This window comes from Juglans regia, chromosome 13 (assembly GCF_001411555.2).
Source record: "Juglans regia cultivar Chandler chromosome 13, Walnut 2.0, whole genome shotgun sequence".
NCBI lineage: Eukaryota > Viridiplantae > Streptophyta > Magnoliopsida > Fagales > Juglandaceae > Juglans > Juglans regia.
In genome coordinates, this window is record NC_049913.1 from 30,084,447 (window position 1) to 30,101,026 (window position 16,580).

The 16,580-nt window shown below is 31.5% G+C and overlaps 2 protein-coding genes across 8 annotated transcripts; both read left to right on the forward strand.

Annotated features, from left to right (window-relative positions):
* The first annotated feature begins 8,032 nt into the window (after window positions 1-8,032).
* Window positions 8,033-12,680, forward strand: LOC108993995 (protein ABIL2-like). 7 transcript variants are annotated; one of them, XM_035684042.1, is made up of 10 exons: window positions 8,033-8,389; window positions 9,161-9,297; window positions 9,520-9,602; window positions 9,708-9,858; window positions 11,193-11,292; window positions 11,421-11,513; window positions 11,609-11,651; window positions 11,743-11,837; window positions 11,970-12,112; window positions 12,348-12,680. In XM_035684042.1, exons 2-10 carry the CDS (start codon window positions 9,193-9,195, stop codon window positions 12,516-12,518), a joined length of 984 nt encoding a protein of 327 aa, XP_035539935.1. In that variant the 5' UTR covers window positions 8,033-8,389; window positions 9,161-9,192; the 3' UTR covers window positions 12,519-12,680. The 7 variants fall into 7 exon arrangements, with proteins under 7 accessions (XP_035539935.1, XP_035539940.1, XP_035539941.1 ...); XM_035684047.1 differs by having other exon boundaries at window positions 11,746-11,837; XM_035684048.1 differs by having other exon boundaries at window positions 11,244-11,292.
* Window positions 12,681-15,140: 2,460 nt separating this feature from the next.
* LOC108993994 lies at window positions 15,141-15,864 on the forward strand. Its single transcript, XM_018969066.2, has 2 exons — window positions 15,141-15,389; window positions 15,469-15,864. The coding sequence occupies exons 1-2, from the start codon at window positions 15,141-15,143 to the stop codon at window positions 15,862-15,864; spliced, it is 645 nt and encodes a 214-aa protein (XP_018824611.2).
* Window positions 15,865-16,580: the final 716 nt, after the last annotated feature.

Below are 16,580 nucleotides of genomic sequence, written 5' to 3' on the forward strand. Positions count from 1 at the left end.
CAACATGTACGTAATGCGTATGGGAAATCAAGTTGCTCACTACATGGCCAGATATGCTTGGAGGATATCAAACGTGGAGATGTGGATGGGCTCAATCCCTTCATCTGTTTCTCAATTTGTTTGGTTGGACCAATCTCATTTGTAATATGAGTTTTATCTATTAATGAAAAATAAATAAAAAATAAAAAAGACCATAGAAAGCAGATTTAATTTAACTAGTGCAATCCCTTTTTGTCATTGAGGTTTATATAGCATGTATGCTCTTACAAGAAATCTGAGAAACAGGGAATTAAGAAAAGAAAAACATTATCTCTACGTGTTATGTTTTTTAGGCACATGAGCTTCGAAGAAATGTTACTATGATAAATGGAAAGAGAAAAAAAAAAAAAAAAAATCAATACATAACTTCTAGCACCAAATGATCAATGCAAAGGCCAAGTCCATCACTAACTTGTACTATAAAAAGAGGAGAAATGCTTTTAATTACAAAGGTATTTTACAAAAATAAATTAGCGAACTGACATAACTTGATATTATACGTCATATTATAAAGATACTCTAAAAGTGTCAGTTAAAGGCCAAAACCAGGAGAAGTGCTCTAAACAAAGAGATTTGTTCTTATGAAATAGAATTTTGATAATGAATAATACTAAATACAATTTTAAGGTAAGCAAATTCTACCCACTTGTTTTAAAAAAAATATGACCTGCCATTAGAACATCCGTCTAGAATTTTGATAATGAGTAATACTAAATATAATTTTAAGTTGTGCAAATTTCACTCACTTCTTTTAAAAAAAAAAGTATGACCCCTTATTAAAACGCGCGTACGCCCGTACAATATAGAATTTTGATAATGAGCAATACTAAATACAGTTTTAAAGTGTGTAAATTCCAACAACTTCTTCTGAAAAAAGATATGACCCACCATTAGAAAGTAAATTTTTTCATATAGATCTCATATTTGTCATTTTTTTTCAAAATAAGTGTGTTGATCTTACACTCTAAAATTATATAAATAAGAGAATGATAGATACATTCATGAGTTATGCAAGCATTGCACACTCTTTTTTAAAAAAATGTAAGGTCTACCATTAAAAAATTTAATGTAAATTTTATATTTATTTATTTTTATCAAAAAAAAGTGCCGGTGCTTGTATACTTATAACTATAAATATTATTATTTTTTATTTTATTTTTTTATTCTATTTACTTTTTTGAGTGCATGTCCTTGTTTAGAAGGTAAAGCAACCTAAGTGGGTAAGATTACGTTTCGGTAGGAGTGGCAAATCATGTTTTTGGGTCGTGTTTATATCATGTCAAGTTATAAATATTCGATTATATAAGTCAATCCGAACCTAACCCGTTAAGTTAAAAGTGTCAAACGTCTAAATCTTAACCCAACTCATTTAGATAACGGGTCATGTTGGGTCATGTCATCCATTTTGAGCCGTTTAAGAATTAATTAGAAATATATTAACACGGTATGACTCATTTAAACTCGTTTGTTTCATGTAAATGGGTTAACATAATTTTACATAAAAGTTAAAATCAATATTTATTAATAAACACAATATCTTAAAAAATATATATCAATATTTTTCAGATTTTAACATATAATAAAACCAATATTACAAATCATATAATAACAAATATGAGTATAAATCTAAAATTTTCAACAATAAAAACATAAGCGTATTGAGAAATATCAATATTACAATTTGACAATAATAAAATTTTAATTTTAAAATAAATTTTAAATTGGTCAAAACAGATCAAAACAAGTTAATTTCGTGTTAAGCAGGTTGTTCTGTTATTGACCCGTTTATAAATCGTATTTTAACAGATCAACCCGTTTGACTCAAACACGTTAACATCAAACTCAAAACTATTAATTTCATATCGTATTCGTATTGGACTTAAAAGTCATATCACATATATCACTCTTAGAGTCACTTCACTAACCAAACACAAATTAAAAAACCAAACATTGACTTACAAAATAGATAAAGAACTGCCCATAGTTTTGCTGTCAATTGCGTCACACTCATCAAAATTGCAGGTCCCAAAAACACTCTCTCCAATCATAACTCACATGCATTCTTTTTTCTTCCACGCAAGGACATCTTCAACTTCTTGCATGGGTCATTGGATCAGATAATTATCAATAATCTTAAAATATGGATGCGTGAAAGTTTTACAAAAAGTTAAGAAATTTATGATTTCTGTAATAATTTTATTTTAAATGAGGAGTAGTTATATAAAGAGTAATTATATACAGTTATACATTATGTAAATATTATACAGTGTTTTTAAAAAAAATTAAAATTTTTTAAGTGTGTCTCATATTTATTTATTTTTTTCAAAAAAAAATATACAATACTTATATATTTTATGACTGTAACTATCGTTAAAATTAAAATTATATTTAATTAAGAGATCGAATATATTGATTGAGTGTAAAATTAAATGTAAAACAGTAAAAGTATCTTTAATCATTTTTCATTTATGAAAAAAAACTCCATCGGCTCTAACCTCAGAGGATTATGGCCCCCACGGAGTCACGGACTTTGGGAGTCAAAAATTACATCCTCAGAAGTTTTAGGAGAGATAAGAAAATAAATAATAAATAACTTTTTCAAGTGAATTGAGATTTTAGCCTTTTTGAACCCATGGTTTACATTTAGTTTAATAATAATAATAATAATAATAATAATAATAGGCTTGATTGGTGGGAATGTAATGGCCTCATGGAACTTCGAAGATTGATTGAAAATCATTTAACAAGTAATATTAAATACAGTTATAGATTATATACTCGTCGAGTATTCTTTTTGAAAATTAATAAGATCTATCATTAAAATAAAATCCAACATTTTTCATATGGTTGGAAAAGAAATTATAAAATGAAAAATCCCTCTTCAGGTTCAAAACTCTTATTCCTACTCAAACCAATTTTCTCTGAGAAAATACATAATCCTCTTTCCAAAATTTGTAATCTATTCTCTCCATAAAAAATTGACATAATTCTCTAGATAGGAAATTAAAAATTAAAAAAAATGAAAACCAAAATACTTAAAAATAAAAATATTAAACATTACTAAAAATAAAAGAAAACGATTTTAAAAGAAATATTAAAGAAATAAAAAGAAACTCCAAAACTGACAAATACGATTTAAACAAACCAAAAAGATAAAAAGAATTAATAAATTAATAAACTATCAAAAGATTTAAAATTAAAAAAGTAAAAGATATTTTAAAAAATGATTTTCATGCTTAAAAGTAATTTTAATTTTTTGATATTTTGATATTTAAAAACTATGTTTCAGTTTTAAAAGTATATTTAAAAAAATATCACTTTTGCAAAGTTAGTTCTATGGAAGTAAATAAAGTATTTTCTCTCTTTAAGAAATTTTAAGGGGTAATTTGTCTTTTCGAAGAGAAAATGAAATATAGGGTTGCGTTAGGATATTGATGTAATTTTAGATAATTTGAGTTGATATGTGAATAGGGGTGTAACCGGTCCGGTCCGGTCCGGTTTTAGACAAAATTTAAGACCGAACCGGTATGTACCAGTTTTATATTTTTCAAAACTGATTACGCACCAGTTACCCTTATAAACTGGTATTTTCGATTTTACCGGTTTCCGGTCTGGTTTTCCAATTTTTTTAAAATTATTAGTATAGTTATAAGTTATATATTAGTATTAGTTATAAATTATATATTTAATATTAGTATTAGTTTTAAACTTTTAGTAAAAACTTTTAGTATTAATTATAAGTATAACTATAGTCTATAGTCTATATTAGACTATTAGTATTATTTATAAACTTATATATTGTATTAACATTTAATGTAATACAATAAACAGGTAAAACCGATCCCGGACCGGATCGGAATTGGCCGGTTTTACCGGTTTTGAATCGGACCGGAATTGACCAGTTTTCACATTCTAAGAACCGGTCCCGGACCGGACCGGTTCAAAACCGGTCCGGTACGGTCCGGTCAGGACCGGTTTTCCGGTTTACCGATTTGAATTTACACATTTATATGTGAATAATAGTATTTTATGATCCCCTTGAAACGTGTTTGAATGTAAGAATGTTGAGATATATGAGAAGTTGAAAAGATAGTGAGTCCGATAAATGATTGATTTGAGATTACTTGATATCTCTTTGACAACCAAATATAGCACTACTACAACTACCTTGGATTCCTACCGAGAAATCCTCTTGATATGTGCATTCTTTTTTTTACTCATTTTTTTAATTTCATTAAACATTTTTTAAAAAGAAATCATGACATTATTAAAAAATATTTTCTTAATTATTAAGTAAAAAAAAAAAATATGTCGAGACCCATTGTCAGAACCCATAGCATTTTCCTTCTCAGTAATTTAGGCGACGATTGCCGAAATTGATAATTGCGAGGTTTGTCTATGTAAAACTTTATAGGAGGTTTTCGTTAAGGGATGAGAAGGAGTTGGAATTGGGAGAGGGAGTTTATGATTTTTCGTTGATTTCATTTTTGAAAAAAAAAAAAAAAAAAAAACGTAGGTTTTTTTGAAGAAATATTTGGTTTTTAAAAAATTTCTATAAGCTGATATGATTCATTGTAGTATATTAAATTGTAAAGTTATTTATTATTAACATATTATATTTAGCCATATCAATATGTGAAATTAATTTTATGAACTTACAAGATTTCTTATAATATTATGCATGCAAACTACATACTTAAATTTCTTTCACCGCTTATTAGAAAGGGATCTCTAGATGCTAATAACTGAGCATGAGTAGTAACATGGTTGGGTTACTTTTTTTTTTTTTTTCTTCATTTGCGGGTATAATATATGTAAATAAGATATGGAATTTTGTTAATTAATCCAAATCAATCATTTGAATCCATTTATGCTATTGCATCAAACAGGTTGAAACAAATGAAATATAACATGTTCGAGAATGTTAATCAATACTATAGATTTACTCATATCCAACCAAAAAAAAAAAAAACCATAGATTTAATAAACACAACATATGGATGACACGACACGACTCAAATCATTTATATAATGGATCTTGCTAAAAGCATAACGTTAGAATCTTTTAATCAAATAAAAATGATAGAATCATTAAATAATTGATTGAGAAATGTTATATTTACAAAGAGATCTTATAAAAATAAACCTACAAATTGATATAATTTCATATGATATGTTTGATTTATTTTATAATAAAAGTAGTTTTATAATTTTACATACCACATCAAGATATGTTAATTTATAAGTTTACTTTTATGTTATGTCTTTATAGCTAAACCATTTCTCTAAATGAATCAAATGTGCAAAAACTTTATGTGCAATCACTTTTGTATACTCCTTACATATTTTATTAATGTGATTGTCTGTCTCACTTTTTTATTAATATAAAATAATTATTTTTGTCAATCATATCAATAGAGTACATAAAAAATACGTAAAAATGACTGTACGTAAGATAACTCTTTACATAAAAAACTCTTAATGAAAAGAATGAAATTAAAATTGAGTCGTATAAATGTGTACCAAAACGACACCATACGCCATATATGGATCTTGGGAATTTTGCAAGTTGGCATCCATTCTGTCAAGTCCGAGTGCCTTTCGGGCAAGTTTGCATGATGCGCCTGGGGCTGTCTTTCCTTTTACCACTGTAAACTAAAACAGAGAGATATTCTCTTGTTTTGTTTGTTTTTCAAAAACATCTCATCTCATTTCACCTCATCATTACAATTTTTTTAAATCTTCATACAAAATAAAATAAATAATTTAATTTTTTCAAATCCTAAAATAACAATAATATTAAAAAATATATTCTAACAATATTTTATTTAACTTTTTAACTCTCAACTCCTCTCATCTCATCTCATCTCTGAAAACAAACGAATCCGTTTGTTTTGTTAAATAAATGCTTTTCCTTATTTGTTTTGTTAAAAAATTATTCAAGAAAATAAATTTATAAATTGAAGTGAATTAATGTGTTTTATAGAAAATTCTAATTTTTCTTTTAAAACTCACCTATTATATAAAATTATTTCAAATTTATTTTCATAAGTTCTACTTGTAATCAAGTATTTCTTTTCTCTTAAAAGAATCGAAAAACGATTACGTTGAGGGACTCAATAAATAAATGATAGGCCTTGATGGACTCAAAAAAAAATTAATAAAAAATGTCAAGCACAAAAAATTGATTATACCAATTAATAAAAGAAAATTTTTTCTCATCAGTCACTATTCATTACTACACACTTCATATTCTATAAAAAATACTCACATACCATATGAAAAATACTTTCACATCCTATGAAAAAGTTATAAGTGTGAGATGTGAAAGTGAATAGTGACTGCTGCATAAAAAATTCCTTAATAAAAAGATAGGCAATGCTACCATGTGCAACATATATTAAATCCATATCCTTGTCAACTTCTTGACTTCATCAAGTAAATAATAACCCAAAAGATTTTCGTGTCTTTAAAAATTTGTCACATGTTCTATAAAATTTAAAATAATTTTGACTCTGTTCTTCAGCAATTTAAAATGACATCGATTTAGTCAATATTATTATCTATAAGCTAGATTTAGGGTTTGGTGAATGGAAGAATTATGGATATGATAAAGTAGATAGCATGCGAGGCATGATTTAACATAATCCACCGCATGGCAAGTTAAATCAATTCTATTTTACTAAAATGACAATTGATGTTTAATAACAATTAAACATAATTAACTTGCTAACATAATGATTATTAACTATTAATAGGGTTTTTCCTTTTTTAAAGAAAATATTTAATTAATTATATAGATTATGTGGGACTCTTGTAGATTAATTTATCTCATTTGTTATTTGTGTATAATCGGGTTGACTCGTTTTGAACCAAATCCTATTATAATAAAAATTGTGATACTTTAATCAATCTCATATTATGGTCCTTATGCAATGTTGCATTGTGATTATTTATTTAGCTTTCACAAGGTAGCCACCAAGAAAATCAGTTCTGTTTGGATTGAGAAACTATCTCAACTCATTTAATCTCATCTCATCATTACAGCTTTTTTAAATTCTCACACAAAATTCAATAAACAATTCAATTTTTTAAAATCTCAATTCAATTTTTTCAAATTTTAAAACAATAATAATATTAACAAATAATATTTTAATATTATTTTATTCAACTTTTAATTTTTATCTAAATCATTTCATTTCATCTTATTTCACTATCCAAACGAGAGGACTTAAAAATAATAATAACATTTTTCTAATAAAGCAAAAAAATAAAAATAAAAACCTGATTATTTGGCAAGGGAGTTCTCCATAATTCTTTGCTAAGGTAGCCATGGAGTTTTTACTCTAGAATTTGGAGGAGTGAACCCTGAAATATACCATCCCTAACTCTAAGGTTAAGAACAGAATATGTGCCACTAGATTAAAGTAATTATAAGAAAAGTAAAATATCCAATTAAATTACTAGTTTTTTTTTTTAAAGGTTAGTGATCTTCTAATGCGTGTCTTCTGATTTTCCCAACTTATGATTCTTGATGATCAAAGTTTCTTTGATGCACTTAATAAACTATAAATCATTTGAAGAAATTACGCTCTTTAAAAAGTTCGATATAGTCATGCAAAACATAGTTAACTCAATACATATAATGTTTTCTATCTAATAAATTTAGCTACTCTTATCCGATTATTAGCTAACAAAATTTAAAATAGTTGGGAATTAGTTATGATCTGAAGTTGATGAACCCACCAAAACAAACTCTCAAAATCAATCCATCGTCAAGTCTCTCCAGCTGTTGCAGAGCCAAGCTCTGTTTTCTTGGTAAAGAACCAACTAATGTTTCATTGTTTTGTGTAGCTCAGGATCAGCTTCAAGAAATTGTGGACCCACCATACCAAGGAAAAACCAAAGGCAGGACCCACCCTAATGACAATGATGAGTTACCTGAGCTTACAACTGAGACCTGTTTTGGCTCGTCGAAGGAAGAAAAGGAACAAAGAAAAAACAAATAGGACCAGTTCTTGCTTCCGAAAGGAGCTGTCTTTTTGCTCCCTTCAAAATCGAAATGCTCCGGATTCCCTGCCTATACTGACATGGTCACCTTGGTCCCTGATGCCTGTCCTTCCCTTCTTCAACCCTCTCCCATTGCTACAATTTGAAGTTTTTGTCTACTATTGGTCCAAAATCATAAACCATACATTCTGGTCACTGTCAAAAGAGTGTCCTATTTATGCACTGTTAGTTTTTGGACACCCTTCAACATTTGGGTTTCACGTTTGGTCCTCAAAGTTTGAATTTTTGAACTGGGTTTCGTGTTATGTTCTGGAAGTGGGTTTCGTATTAGCAAGATAAGGTTTGTCTCTTCATTTTCGCTTACACATTCGGTTGTCGTTTCGTTTTATCTCTGTTTGGTTGCCGGGAAACCATGGGAAAGGAAAAGGAAGTGGATTAACCCAAGAGTGCAACAGCCGTCTCTCAACTGAGCCTCATACATCAATTTTTTCCCTTTGGTACAAGAATTTCTTGTTCGTTGCCTCTGTTTTCTCAGTTTAAAAGAGGGTATCGAAATTTTACTGCTTTTTCGTTTTTAACTTTTTAAGGATTGGTTTGTCGTTTACTTTATGATGGTTTCGTTTTTAATCTTAATAGAATTTGAGTATTGGTGAAGATTCAGACAGAGGGCACTTTTTGAGATGATAGGGAATTTCAGTGTTTAATTTATTAGTCTGCTGATTTCCTGTCTCGAAGGGTTGCAGTAGTGTGGAAAAGCACTACCTGTTTTATGCTGTTTGTTTTTCTTCTATCATCTCAGTACAGCCGAATATTATCATTAAAATAGAGCAGCCTTGTACTCTTTCTCTCTCTCTCTCCCTCCATACACAGTCACATTTGCTTTTACTATCATTGATTTCATTGTGGTTTTCTTAATCAAGTTCTCACGATTTTAATGCATTTCTGTTGTTGAGCTCGTCGAAGACATCAGGTTATTTTCTTCAAAATTAAGAAACAATAGTTTGTTGAAGTTCAAAACCGGAATGGTTTATCTTCTGGCACTTGCTTTTTCAATCACTTGTTACTATTTTTTTCTTTAATGTTACTAAATTGGTCATCTTGATTGTTGCAGGATTAGGAAACTTGAGTTCCAATTTCTCCTTCATGGGGACAATGAGTACATCTTCTACCCTGCCCGTCCCTCAAGAAGCATCTAATTTTGATGAGGTTTCGATGCAGCAGAGCTTGCTTTTCTCCGATAGTCTAATGGTACTCCTGCTCCTTTTTGCGGTTTTATCAATTGGCGATCAGGCTTGCAAATTATTTCAATCTAGTCAAAGACTGGATTTTAGGTGCTGTGCCTTTAGTTTTTTGGGGATTTGAATTTGCTGCAGTCTGTCGAACCTCGCAAGAAATTTAATCTTTATTAAGTTAGGCCTCTTTAACTTTAATTTTTGCAACTTCTTTTTCTCATATCACAAAGTTATTCAGGATCTGAAAAATCTGAGTACACAGTTATATTCGGCTGCCGAATATTTTGAACTATCATACACCATTGATGACCATAAACAGATGTGAGTTAATCTGATTCATTACTGTTGGTAATTTGAATTGGCATTTCCCTTCTATTCTTTCTCTTATTAACATTTCTTAAAGAAACTAACTGTCTATACATGCAGAGTGATAGAAACGTTAAAAGATTATGCTACTAAAGCCATTGTAAATACTGTGGACCATTTGGGTTCTGTTACATATAAGGTTGATGATTTCTTGGATGAGAAGGTTGATGAAGTTTCTGGAACGGAGCTCCGTGTATCTTGCATTGAACAGGTGAGCTTGGATTAATTTTTTAACCAGTATGATATCTGTAAGAAACCTTGTATAAACGTTTATGATAGGGATTCCCATTAGCAATCATTAAGATAAAGACCTGTAAATTTACCTTGACATTATTTCAAATCAGCTCAGAATGATAAGATTTGATTTCTAAATTTGTGAAAATGTTTTTGCTGGGTTTTAGTGAAAATTAAATTATTTCTTGTTATATAAAAAGGATGATCTTGTAAGTCAGTTCTCTTCTTGTATTTCCTCCTTCAGCTATTACTTGCGGAAAAGGCAATTCTAGAGAAAAATATAGTTACTATTTTGGGGAAAGTTAGGAATATATCAATCAAAGAAAAACAAAGAAGTCGGTTAGGAAGAGTTGGAGACAAAAAGAGCAGCTCAAAAAATACTTTTTAAGTTGGTGTTTAGGTTTAGTGAAACCTACTATTTAGCAAAGAGAAGTTCTTTCCCCTGGGGGATTCATGTCCTGTATATTTCTAAAAGCAAAGCGACATATCACATCAAACACAATCTTTCTTCATGTTCTATTTAAGTTACTCCTTTAAGATATTAAATTGTATCCTGCTATATATATACTCGACAATCTAAAACGCAAGTCTCATAATCTGAAGATATGTAGGCCAACTTATAATAGCCCAATGACCCAAGACTAGCTCAGATTGGCAAATAGTTCCTTCATACTTTAAAAATTATAAAGTGGTATGCTCACTGTACTATGCAAAGATATATCATATAAATGCAATTAATATTTTCTTTTCCTGTAAATATTTAGGGCATTCTCCTACTTAAGGTGTCAGTACCTATTCTGAATGCAGCCATTAAGCCTGTTGGCAGATAGTCTAACCCATTACCTAAATTAAATTCGGCCACCAAACCGCTGTTTTCTTTTAGTCTGAGCCATTAATAATTGAAGCTGACCTGGATAGAGTGTGGTTAAACATATGGACCATGACCATTTTATTTTGTTAATGGGGCTCTACTGTTGGTTCTCTTACCAAAACATTGATGGCAGCCCTCAGATGTGGGATTTGAGAGAGATTTTGGATTATTGTTGCCCAAAAATGTTGTCCAAGAATATGTGAGGCAAATGCCATTTGGTGCCAATGTTTGTATCACAAAGCAATATTGCTATTACTGGACACAAGTGACTTGAGGATTGCACCATATCAGTACTAAGTGAATTAACTTATCAAAAAAAAAAAAGTACCAAGTGAATTAACGATTGCACCATACTAAATACTTGTTTGTAGCTAAGCTTCTCACTCTATTGAGGTACACATATTACTTACTTTCACTGTTACTTTGATGTGGTATGTTAGAGATTACGGACATGCCAAGAGTATATTGATCACGAGGGCCTTTCTCAACAGTCACTGGCGATAAATACTCCTAAGTACCATAAGCAGTACATCTTGCCAGGCAAATATATACTTCTCTCCATTTTTTCTTTTAATTTTGATATATCTGCTACATATTTTCCAAGTTTTGTTTCTAGAATTCTGGAAATAATAGTTTTTGACCCTTACTATTCCCTGAATTCATTGCAGTTGGGGAGACCATGCATGGTGCCAACCGTATTAAATCAAAATACCAGGGTTGCAGCCTAGTTGATGAAGTTGAGCGGCACCAATTTAGGAATGGTAGCGTACTTTATCTTCTGTTTTGGTCCAAATCATACTACACAGGCAATACTTTAACATAATCTAATTTCTCTCATCTAATTGACTTCATGAAGCTGTTCAATCCACAATAAGAGAAACCCCAACTTCTACAAGCAGGTACTATTGTTATATCTTCTTATGCATGAGGCTGATAAACTCTGTTTTCTTTTTACGTGGATCATGATAAACTAAGTTATGATTCATGCAGTAGAGGGCGTCGGCATTCTCGTTCGCCTTCTCCACGTCCTTCCCAACGATCTGCAATTTTTTCCTTTACTGCATCTATGCCCAAAAAAGAATTAGGTTTGTATGAATGCAGAATGTTGAACTATGAAAGTTATGAATCATGTTAATGCACTTTATTCTATACCTTGTTTTTTTTATATGTATACATGTCTATTGTCATTCTGCTGATGATGTCTATACAAAAATCAGAGAAGAGAACAGTTTCACCACATCGGTTTCCGCTATTACGTTCTGGATCTCTTTCAAGTAGGTCAGTGACTCCAAATTCAACACGGCCCACTACTCCAAACTCAAGTAGGCCAACCACTCCAAATCCTAATGCAAGACAGCGTGTGAGTACATATTTACATTTCCTAAATTCCATGCAATTTATATCTGCAATTAACATGCCACTTTACTCACCATCTGAAATGTTCGTATCTTTTCAACAAACACATGAATTGGAAAGAAGGAAAACAGAAAGGAAAAATGAAATGTATATATATATATATATATATTATATATATATATATATATATCCTGTTTTACTCTAAACTGAAAAGTTGCAATCTGTTATGCTTGTGCCAGTACCCTTCAGAGCCCCGGAAATCAGCTTCAATGCGATTACCAGCAGAAAGAGAAAATGGCAAAGAGGTAGAACAATACCCTAGCAAAAGTAAACGTCTCCTGAAAGCTTTGCTTAGTCGACGCAAGTCAAAGAAAGATGACATGCTATACACCTACTTGGATGAATACTGACCGCTAGATTTATACGGCGAAGTACTTATTTTATTTTTGTCACCCACAAGCAATTCATCATGAGTAATATGATGTATTATTCTGAGCTCTTGCAGTGATGTATTAGATGATCAATACTGTGTACGACATTTTCTTCTTGTTAAAAAGCACAATTTTAAGGTAGTCCTTGTTTTTGTTTCTATGTACGAAATTTAGAGGTGATGCATTAATTCCTTGCAGCATTAAACGTCCATAAAGCTTGGATACCCAATTGAACAGGTGAAGTTTGCCCCTGAAAAAAAGAGACCTCTTTAGAGTCTGGACCCCTATTTGCCTGAAAAGAGATTTGCTGTTTTTCTTGTTTCTTTCTTTTATGCTTATTTTCTCTCCATTTCAGATGAGTTTGAAGACACAATTTATCGTTGTTTGTTCATTGCTGCCAGTAACATACAAACCCTATTTTAACACAGATTGTAAAGAGTGATAAGAAAGAGATGAATGGAAAAAGAACTTGGTAATGATTTCTATTGAAACGAGCTTCTTTGAGGGAAACTCAGGGTGAACAGATTGTAAACTCATATCACTCTACTACTATTTATTATTTTATTATTACTTTTAACTTATTTTCACTATTTTTTATTACTATTCACTACTATTTAATATTTTATTATCACTTTTCATGACTATTTACAGATCGTCTAAAATCATGTGACTATCCAAACACAACTTCAATCTCCTTATTACAAGAAAAGAACTATCTTCAAGTCAACATGCCTGCCTGCCCTTTTCACTCCGGATTTCTATGTATGCAGTTGTAAACACTTAACATAACCAACTCAGCTATCACTTCAGAAGACACCCAACAAGGTTCCCTTGTTGGGTGCTTGAGGCCCCCTTGGACCTTCACTAGAAGAGATACAATAATCTATCTTTTCTCCAATTCAGCCTCTACGCGGCACTTTATTTTAGCCTTTTTATCAAGAAAATCACGGAATCGGGCCAATTTGTTGGCTCCATTTCCCATTTTATTTTCTTTTTTCTGACACTGTATTTGTTTGGTTTAGGGCGTTTGTAGGGGTCCATCACCTAGTCCTTTTATATGAAAAGGTTAAATTTTAAGTCCTTATCTCCTAATTTCGATTAGCAAATGCCAAAAAAGCTCTAAAATCAATCTTTTGCCTAAAGGGAAAGATAGAGATAAGCAGCTTTCTAAACGAGAATTTCCAAGAAAGCCAATCCATTCTTTTGTCATTTCATATACCTTCTTCGAAGAAGGGAGGCTATTTTTTTAGAAGAGGAGAAAAAAAGGGTAAGAGGGTACCTGGGTGGAATCAGGGGGTCAAAAACTTGGCTAGGTTCAAAGACGCAGGGCAGGGATACTACAAGGGAAGGTTGTATTTGCTTCATTGGCATTATCTTGTCTGGAGGAGTAATTTTCAGTCCAAAATGGAGAGTCCGGTTTATAAAAATTGTGACATTCTTGCAACTAACATGAGAAATTCTTTTCAACTGGCTAATCAAAGTTAAACTTGAGAATTCGTGAAGAAGTAGGCGTCCAATGGTTATTCTTTCCTTGTGGTGAGGGTAGGGATGTGGATTGCTGCAATGCTTCAAGGTGCTCCTTGTGAGCCTTTTCAGCTTCGCTGAACAAGGCTAGAGTGTCAGAGGGTGGGAAGGCCCTGTTTGGATATTGATCCGAGTTGAGATAAGTTGAGTTCTTTATAAATAGTAATAAGTTGAGATGGTTGAGTAAGTTTTATAAGGCCCACCAAAAATGAGTTTAGATGTGTTTGGATATTAAGATGAGTTTAGATATATTTATGGGAAGTTAAAAAAGGATGTGGATCCCGTGTGTAAAGTGTTGAATTGAAAGAGATTGTGGGTCCCACTTGTAAAGAGATTTTGAGTTGAAATAAGTTTAGTGATTTGAAAATTGGGTGTTTGGATGTTAGACTCAGATTAAAATTAGATTGAATTTCAAGTTTCAAACGGGCCTATAAGTTATTTTCCACGGGAGAAGACATATTGATCATGAATTTTGGCAATCTAGAGGTGTTTCTGGCCATCCTCGCTTAAAGGATGTCATTTCTGGAACCTTTATCAAGGCTACACTCTTTTAAAGCATACACTATCTATATACTTAGAACAGCATGCAAGCACACAACACTAAACCCTAACTAATATTTCTTATGAGCAAGAAGAGGCAAAACAGATTATGAGCATACTACTTAGCTGAGGATTGAATGAAGATAAGGCAATATGGGAGCCATAAAAGAAAGGGATTTTTACTGTGAGAAGTGCATAATATCTACTACTTGACAAGAGAAGAAGTTGTAAAGGGGAATCATCCTTAGAACTACAAAGGGACAGAAGATGGAAGAGCATTTGGGGGTTAGAAGTTCCTAATATGGTGAAACTGTTTCTATGGAAGGCAGCAAATGAGCTACTTCCAATAAAAAAGAACCTTTTTCAGAGAAAGGTTGTTGAGGACCCCCTATGCCCAGTTGTTTTAAAGAGGAAGAGTCAGTTATTCACATGTTGTGGGAGTGTCCAGCAGCTAACGATGTTTGGGAAAATGGCTTGAGTGGAGTTTCTAAGTGGTAAAGGGAAGGTGGAGATTTTCTGGGTTTGTGAGAGAGGTTGATGGGAGGTTTGGATAAATCTAAACTTGAAGAGATAGCTGTCCAGCTAAGGAAAGTGTGGCTGAGAAGGAACACTTTAGTGTTTGATAAGAGACTCACATGCCCAAAAATGTTGTTATCAACATCAATTGAGTCACTGAAGGATTTCAAACAGGCAAATAGTTTGGCCAACAGTAACAATGAAATTCAGCAGAGTGAACTTTCAGTAAACACGACTAGGTGGATTCGACTTGCAGCAAATTTTGTAAAGGTAAATTGGGATGCATCGTTAGATGTAAAGGAGAGAGAAATGGGGATGGGGGGTGATAATTAGAGATGAAAATGGAAAGGCTTTGCTTGCAGCCTGCGATAGTAGAAGGAATGTTTTGTCACCAGAGATTGCAGAGTGTCAAGCTCTATGGAGGGCTATGCAGTTGTGCAATGATCTCAATATCCAGAATGCTATCTTTGAAGGGGATGCCAAGGCTGTCATAATGGCAGTTAAGGGTGATGAAGAAAATTTTTCTTACTTTGGTTCTTTAATTGATGATATTAGGAATGTATTGAGTTTTAGGAAGAGCTGGTCTTTACAATTTGATTACAGAGATAAGAATACAGTTGCACACAATCTGGCAAAGGCTGCCTTACACATAGTTGAGGAAAAAGTTTGGATAGAAATTGTTCCAGATTTTATTGTAAATAGTCTGGTTTATGATAGAAGATATATGCAGGATACTCATATATGAAAGTCTGAGGTTTATTCAAAAAAAAAAAAAAACTAACATTTCTTATAAATTGAGGTTTGTAATGAATGCATTTAATTTATCATTGATTTCTTATGGCCAACACTACTACACTAAACCCAATCTAATATTTCTAAGATTTTGAGAGCATTTATTTTTCATTGATTTTTTATATTCATTGTCACTCTTACTTTGTTAATTTTTTTCAAGTTCTCATAAATCATGGGATACATGGTATCAAAAAAATCATAAGTAGCTTTATAAAAACAAGCCAAAAATATATGATATCATAAGTAGCACTAAATTCATGGAATTGAAAAAATATATAAATTAGTCTCTTCCTTGTGATCCCTTAACACATATTACTTCCAAAATTTTGAGTTCCTGTCATGCTTTGGCTCTGCCTTCTTTTCCATAGATGCAATTTTTGATAGATTAAATTCTATCACATCATTAACATCTCCTTCATAAAACATCTCCTTGCTTGCTTTGTCACTCATCTACACTTTGAAAAATTACTAAAAATGTATAATTCACAACATAGAGAAGACCAAAATATGGAAAGGTTCAAGTCTCATGTGCTTTGTCAAGATGTATGCTTTCTCACTCATTAAGCAAAACTTTTATGAGAAACACAAGAATTTTGACAAGTTGTATGCTTAGCAATTAACCTATAGTTATTAACATGGGGAATGGGCCTTCATACTCTTACTAATCAA